An 8,388-nucleotide genomic window follows, 5' to 3' on the forward strand; every position below is an offset into this window, starting at 1 on the left:
AGATAAATAGAATACTATAATTTAAATATTATTATTGTAATGGTAAGATATGCGCTGCATATTTAAGGATTAAATTCCTCTGTATGTAGTAAAAGTACTATATGTCATAGATTTTTGTTGTGCATAGTTATAATTAAAAGCCATATTGCATTCACTTCCCTTCAAGCTTCATGCTTTGCCTAAGATTATTAAGTTACAGCCACATCTGTAATTTACAGGAGTAGAGTGTGAACTGTAACACATGTCTGTAATGAATTAGCTAAATGGACATATATGCACACACGTAAGATCAAGGCATGCCACATAACACTGTTTATTTCCTCAATAATGAAAAATTCTTACAACATACATATATATTTAAACCCATATATTTTTCTTCTTTGAAAATGAATGGAAGAATAATTTATTCACAAATTAAGTTACATCATATTGTTCCAAAATGTAAATGCTAAAATATTTTTTTTGACCTGTCTGTATTTTTAATATTGCACGGCAATGACTGCAGGTTCTAATTTATTACAGAGATGTGTTTTGTTATTAGTCTTGCTGAAGGACAGAATTCTGAGCAGACAGTTCATTAGATAATTCATTGTAATTAGTTGCATGTAGTTGTCATATCTGATTTGACAATTTGCAAGTCACTACTAACTGTTAACTTGCAAATCTGTACATTTATTTATTGCTCCATGACAACACTGCAAATGTAAAACCAATTCCCATTATGTGACAGGAATGGGGAGATTAAGTAAAGTGATACTATTAATATATACTGTATGTGAAGAGATTAAATGCAGATTCGTTCATCTCCCTGTACCATCAGCTGCTTTTATCAACATACAATTCTCTATTTTTTTATAAAATTAAACATATTTGACCAGTATTACTCTTTGTCTTATTTCACTCATCCAGGCAGCTGGCCAACCAGCAGGGACATGGACTTGCTGTGAACAGTATTAGGGCATGTTATCATCTTCACCCACCTGCTTGGGGATCTCGTTGCCAACAGATTCCTCACTGCTTGTAGCTGAGGACGTTACTTCATTACTTGTCTTAGAAGATGTAGTTTCTGAAATTTCAGAACTGTCTTCAGTTTCTTCTTCAGCTCCCTCTGTAGGCTTTACATCAATGACTTTCACATGAAGCACCAAGTCTGAGTCATCATCTTTGATCGATGTTTCATTAACGGTCACAATATGACCATCAATCACCTGGAAAGGAAGTATGTGTGATTCTAAGTGACAGTAAATTATAAGCAAATAGAAATTTAGAAAGAATGTATTTAGATCCTATTTTAAAGTACCACTTGCTGTGGTAGTCTACTTGGAGATCAGAATTTGAACTTATCTTACTTACATGACCTGAATACTATGAACTGAATCTTTTCTATCCACTCGTCAGTATAATGATATAAATTGCCAGGTAGTGATCAAATTCTGGCAAAACTGATTCAAGCAGGAGGTGAAATATTACTTACTGAGATCCATAAGCTAATTAATCCTATTTGCAGTAAGGAAAAATTGCCTGATCAGTGGAAGGAGTCTATTATTGTACCCATTCACAAGAAGGGTGATGAAACTGACAGTATTAATTATCATGGAATATCACTGCTACCAACTTCATACAAAATTTTATCCAATATTCTTCTCTCAAAGTTAAGTCCATACACAGATGAAATTATTGGGGATCATTAGTGTTGGTTTGCACATAACAGATCAACTCACTGATCAGATCTTTTGCATTCGTCAGATACTTGAGAAATAATGGCAGTACAGTGAGACAGTACATCAGCTATTTGTAGACTTCAGGAAAGCATATGATTCAGTTAGGAAGGAAGTATTATGCAGTATTCTGATTACATTACATTGTATTGCATTCCATGGACCCAAAGTTAGTCAAAATGACTGTAGGATGTGGAATATGTCATATAAATACAAAGCATATGTACAGACCCAATGGAGTTCTCACACAAGATAAACCAAGAATACACAGTGACTACATACAAGGCTATTTAAAGATACATAAGTTATTTTCTAGACAATAGGTATTCATCAACAGAGTAGAATGAATGTGTATTTAAGTATCGTTTCAGTGCTATTTTAAATCGTGCCTTTTCATTCATAAGACCTTTGAGATCAGATGGCAGGTTAATAAAAATGTTGATCCCAGCATAATATGCGCTTTTCTGAAAGCATGCGAGGTTAGCAGCTGGTTTATGAAGGCAGTGTTTGTGTCTTTGTTAATACTGTGTACATCTGCATTCATCTGAAAATGTTCTTCATTATTTGTAATGAAGTTTATTAATGAATATATACACGTATATTCACAAGGCAAAGTTAAGATCTGTAGTCTCTTAAATAGATCTCTACAGGAATTACGGGATTTGACACCCATCATGATTCTAACAATTTTCTTTTGCAATGTAAATACCTTTTTACTGTCAGATGAATTACCCTAGAAAATTATTCCATACTTCATTAAAGAGTGAAAATAAGCAAAATAGAGTTTGGGGTACCCGTGAATCTAGTTAGGCTGATTAAAATGTGTTTAAATGAAACATATAGTAAAATCTGTATAGGTAAACATTTGTCTGATAATTTTCCTAATCAAAATGTTCTAAAACAAGGAGATGCTTTATTGCCACTGCTTTCCAACTTTGCTTTAGAATATGTCATTAGGAAGGTCCAGGAAAACCAGGTGGGACTGAAATTAAATGGGACATATCAGCTGTTGGCCTATGCTGATGAAGTGAATCTACTGGGTGATAATATAGACACCACAAAGAAAAACATACACTTTAATTGATACTAGTAAGGATGTTGGTCTACGTAGGAGTAAACACAGAGAAAACTAAGAATATGTGGCTATCTCATCACAAGAATGAAGTGTAAAATTGTTACATAAATATAGCTAACAGAAGTTTTGAAAATGTTGCACAATTCAGATGTTTGGGAACGACTATAACAAATCAAAACCTGATTCAGGAGGAAATTAAGAGGAAACTGAATTCAGGTAATGCTTGCTACCATTCAGTCTGGAACCTTCTGTCTCCTTGTCTGCTGTCTAAAAACATAAAAATTAGAATATACAGAACTATAGTTTTGCCTGTGGTTCTGTATGGGTGTGAAATTTGGTCTCTGACATTAAGGGAGGAACATAGACTGGGGGTGTTTGAGGACAGGGTGTTGAGGAGAATATTTGGACCAAAGAGAGATGAAGTGATGGGAGGTTGAAAAAAACTGTATAATGAGGAGCTTCATAACTTGAACTCTTCTCCAAGTATAATTAGAATGATCAAGTCAAGGAGGGTGAGATGGGAAGGGCATGTAGCATGAATGGGGGAGAAGAGGAATGGATATGGGATATTGGAGGGAAAGCCAGCAGGAAAGAGACCACTAGGAAGACTAAGATGTAGGTGGGTGGCCAATATTAAAACGAATGTTAGAGAGACAGGATGGGATGGATTGGATTGCATTGATTTGGCTGAGGATAGGGACCAGTGGAGGGCTCTTGTGAACACGGTAATGAACCTTTGGGTTCCATAAAATGCTGGAAAGTTCTTGAGTTCAGCTGCACAATTGGCAGCTTCTCAAGAAGGGCTCGGCTCCACGAGTGAGTGAGTGAACCCTTTTAACTGGACAGTACTACAGGTATCAGAGTACTTCATTATTCCACACAGTGATTTGAATTTTCACGCTTTCATCTGAAAACCAGCCACAGCAGTATATAAATGAAAATTACCTTTGTTGTGGATGTTGTGTTGCCCTTATTCCAGTCGAAGTCACTAAATGAATTACCAATCTGAGACCTCAGTCTTGTCACTAGGCCTGTAAAAGACACATAATCTTTTTATGGACAAACGTCTATGTTTTTCACTTAGTAATGGTCAAGTGGGATTTGTGGTGGACAAAGTGGCATTGGGGCAGGTTTTCTCTGAGTACTTCGGTTTCCCCTGCCACTCTTCATTCCACCAGTTGCTTCACAATCACCCTCACCTATCATCTGGGACTGGTACAATAGGCCAGAAGTGGCTGCAGTGCAAGGGACTTAGTCCCGCCCCACTAGCAATAATAAAAAAAGATATATCTGAATTGTCTAAAGACTAGTTATATTGATCCTCAGGTTCTAATGTTGGACTGTGATCATAACTCCGTAATATATGTTGAACAAAGGTTAATCCAAAATGACTTCCATAATAAACAGTACTATACAATTTCTTCAGTTTTATTTACAAGTGATTTACTAATCACTGAATGCAGGCGGTGGTGCGTGCACACACACACATCTTTCATATAAAAATGATATTAAAACACAGTAATATTTCAACTTCAGTCCTGGACACAATGTGAAACTAGTTGCTATGTGAACAACCTGTCTGGAAGATCAAATCATGAATGTAACTAACTAAACAACTCCATAGAGCAGAGACCTTGAGAAGCTGATGTCACTGAAATTTAAATAATTTTATGGGGCTCAAGAGATCATTACTGTATATTCACAAAAGATCTCTTTTATCACATACCACAAAACACAATGAACTAAGGAATTCCAGAATGCTTATTTCAGTGATACGTGTATAACCAAGGATGATGGTTTTTCTGTTCAGATTACTGATGAATGAATAACACTTTCTCCCCCACTTCCCTCACATGAGGGCCTGAGTGATATTTGGTGAATAAGGTTTACTGACACATCACTTCAAATATAATTTTAATCCAAAAACTGAAATGACCAGTTTATCTTACCATTCATTTATCCTTCACTGTGAAATGTAGAACTTTGATGAATACTTCTGATAGGCTGATTTCTGATGAGACCTGAGATTCTGTTTGACAATGCTAATACTAACTTATCTACTCAGCGGCCTCCGTAGTCTAGGGATAACGTTCCCACTTTGTGACTCAAGGTACGCGGGTTCAAACCTGGCGGAGGTCATGGAATTTTTAAGGGCGGAAAAATTCACGGAACAAGTCCTCCGGGTGGGACTTTAAGCTGTGGGTCCTGTGTCGTAGCTTTACAGCATGTAAAAGAACCTCATGTTTCAAGGGACCTCTGAGCCAAATTCAGGACATTTCCCGCCCAACAGTAGTCTCTAACGCCTCTGGTAGATGGGGGAAGCATCGAGATACCGCTGAGCCAGTAGAGGCCGAACTCGCTGGCTGAGTCGGGACTGATGGCACGCACCAGTACCGGTAGGGTATAGAGACTGGTAGAATATCAGAGGGGGATGCACAATGGACCAATATCTGGTCTAAGTGCATGGGGAAACCCACCCTCTCAAATAACAACAACAACAACTTCTCTACTCTGTAACTAGCCAAGTGCTGGATCAGATATGAGGCCTCAGACTTAAAATCTGAAGAAGTGACATATAGATCTATATAAATAAAGTAATTTTGTAGGTTTGGCATGATGCAATTTTGGATTGCCATAGCAACAAATTATCCTGTGTTAACATGTTACGTGAGTTATATAGTAGATCACAAACATGCAAGCAGTCTTTTGTTTCAGTGTATCATGCCTATTCTGCATGCTGATAATACAGTGCGTACAATCAAGTGCGCGCCGCGGCTGCAATTTGCCGTGAGTCATACCACCGCAGAACGGATGCAGTTGCGGGGAGTGTTGCAACTCCTCCCCGCGACTGCATCCGTTCTGCGGTGGTATGACTCACGGCAAATTGCAGCCGCGGCGTGCACTTGATTGTACGCACTGTATTTCGATGTAGATATGTGAACTGTACTATACTATTTAAAGAAGATGGTTCACAATTGACTATTTGTACATGCTATTTGTGGCAGATAGTGCTAATCCTCTGCTATATCACATCATTTAATACCACATACAACTTGAAAGGAATATGAAATAAAGCAGGATAAATTAATCCTATGAAAGCTTATATAACAAATATTGAGACTTCCCACAGAATTCTCAGTGGGTGTTACACTAGTTGATGTTCAACTGATAAGACAAGCAAGAATTTTATCCTGTAACCTTGAGTCAGTTATACTAGTAATTTGCAATTATGATCTGGATTGCCTGAATTTGATATTTTTTAAATAGCAGTGAAGTAGAAGTCATGATAAGCCTACTGCTCTACAGTACCTTATCACATGTGTGAAAGCATAATCATTTAAAAAAACAGTCATAATTAAATATATTTCTCAGAGAATTTTGAGTAAGTTAAACCTAGTGGTTTTAAGGTTGTTGAAGCAGTTTCTGCAGTTTATTTGCCTATTTATTTAAAAACCACTTTAAATGAGACTAATAGTACAAACTGGTATTGCAAGGAAACTGTAATATTGCACAGTATGAAATGAAAAACTGATTTGTATCTGTAATCAACTACATCTGTGAATTCTGTACATGAGATAATTATCTATTATGGAAATTTTCAACAGTAAGCCCTCAAAGTCATTAACCTCTGAAAGAATATTTGTATTAATATTTTAACTAATGAGGTCCAAACCTTTGATTCTTGCAACCAAGTCAAAGTCTGGGAAGAAGCCATAAAAGTTTGGTAAGTATCCAAAGCCTGGACTAGCAGGCACAGCTACTGCAGGTATGGAAGGCAGAGCAGTGTCATCTCGATCATCCTCTACTGATTCAGTGTCACGTTCTCCTGGAAACATGATTAGAATTGAGTGCTGTAAGGAACTAAGATCCAACACTGAACCCTGGGTGTGCAGCAACTCTCAATTTCTAACATACAAGGTTATAAAGATGATAAATTTATAACAAATATATGTTGATTATTCATGACAATTTGAAAGACAAACAGTACATTTCTGAATTCTGTAGGGCTTCAGCATGAGAAATATATAGTTACTGCACACCTTACTTGGAAATATCACATACTGCAAATAATTCAGTAAATCAAATTCAGGAAGGTCATCAACATCATCTGTATTCCCTCAGCATCTAATTAACCAATAGCCTACAATAAATTAGATCTGAAGAAAATATCTAAATAAGAAACAAAAGTGGAGAGGAGGACACTAGTGAAGTGCATATATTTTCCATGTTTGTACTTTGTGATTTGGCACTGATGTTTAATTATAACAAATACCAACCTATTGCTACTAAGTCAAAGAAACTGTTTAGCAATAAATTATTTTTCCTTGTGTTTCATTACAAATTCACTGTAAAGGTAACTACCACAGTGAAAAATAAAGGTTAAAAGTCTCAGTGAGGTAACAGTTTGTTGAGAACATTAATAGAAGTTGGACTTCAGGTAAAGTTGTTCCTGTGCTTAACTAATTAAGCCCTATGCCATGAAGGCCAGATATGTGAGGCGAATATAGACTCTAACTAGCCATTAACAGTTTTTGAAATTCTGTAAACTGAAACAACAACAACAAAGTTTTGAAAGTAATTCGCTGTCTGCTTGCTACTGGCTAGACAATCTGCAAATATGTTAATGAGATATTCGCAAAGATTGGGAATGTTTAATCACATGTACCGCCACCGGCGTGTCTAAGTCAATATAGTGACTAGGCTATGGGTTCGGCAACTGCAGAAGCGGGGTTCTATTCCTGGCGGGGGCAAAGATTTTTCTCTATACTACCATGTCCAGACAGGCTGTGGGACCCGCCCAGCCAATGGACACCTGATGTCCAATAGCCAGTGGTTAATGGGGGCACTTTCTCGTGGGGTGAAGCGGGGGTGAAGGTGAATGGCAATGACCACTCACCTTCATCTAGCTTCGAGGTCAAGAATACGTGGAGCTATACATTCACATCCCATACGTCCTCATGTCATGTTGCTTAATTACGCATAGGGACTACCTGTACTTTATATGGCTTCGACGCTTACGCAACGCGGGCCTCCAAATTCGAGGGGTCCTTGGATTAGTGACCACTTTACACAGCAGTAAAATATATACAGTGCGTTCATCTGACAGTTCGCTGAAAATCACTCGACTCTTCAGATGGAAGAGACAGAGGTATACCTGATTTCGCTGGGATCATGGATACCTTGTATTTACAGAGAACATGAACAGAGAAACGTCTAATCCAACTTATTCGCGAGGAACCAGATGATTATCCACAATGAGGGGTGGAAATGCCATCTCGGGACTAAACAGACACTTCAGATCTGTAGAAAAGCCCCGGAGAATGACCAACACATATTAAAAGGAAATAATTACAATGTAAGCCCCAGCATACATTTGTACAGGTATTGTTGTTGGGATGGATAGATCATCATCATCATCAGTAATCTGTCAAGACGACAGGTCCACAGTCTCTTTCAAAACAATTCCTCCACTTAATGCGATCTAGAGCTTTCTCCTTCAAATGACAGTATCCTCTTCTGTCCCCAAGGTCATCCAGCATCTTCTTACGTCTTCTTCCTCGTCTTCTTGTCACTTCTATCCGCCCATCTATCTTT

At 37.6% G+C, this 8,388-nt stretch overlaps 2 protein-coding genes across 2 annotated transcripts in view; both read right to left on the minus strand.

Annotated features, from left to right (window-relative positions):
- The window catches only part of LOC111864448, a 6,879-nt gene extending 5,945 nt beyond the window's left edge, over positions 1–934 (minus strand). The window contains exon 1 of the mRNA XM_023851692.1: positions 923–934. Within this exon, the coding sequence (XP_023707460.1) occupies positions 923–934 (12 nt within the window). The remainder of the gene's footprint in view (positions 1–922) is intronic.
- The window catches only part of LOC111864535 (icarapin-like), a 28,615-nt gene continuing 20,420 nt past the window's right edge, over positions 194–8,388 (minus strand). The window contains exons 2-4 of the mRNA XM_023851849.2: positions 6,467–6,619; positions 3,739–3,824; positions 194–1,208 (exon numbers count right to left, since the gene is read on the minus strand). Of these exons, the coding sequence (XP_023707617.1) occupies positions 954–1,208; positions 3,739–3,824; positions 6,467–6,619 (494 nt within the window). The 3' untranslated portion in view covers positions 194–953. The remainder of the gene's footprint in view (positions 1,209–3,738; positions 3,825–6,466; positions 6,620–8,388) is intronic.

Source organism: Cryptotermes secundus, unplaced genomic scaffold (genome assembly GCF_002891405.2).
Source record: "Cryptotermes secundus unplaced genomic scaffold, Csec_1.0 scaffold108, whole genome shotgun sequence".
Taxonomy (NCBI): domain Eukaryota; kingdom Metazoa; phylum Arthropoda; class Insecta; order Blattodea; family Kalotermitidae; genus Cryptotermes; species Cryptotermes secundus.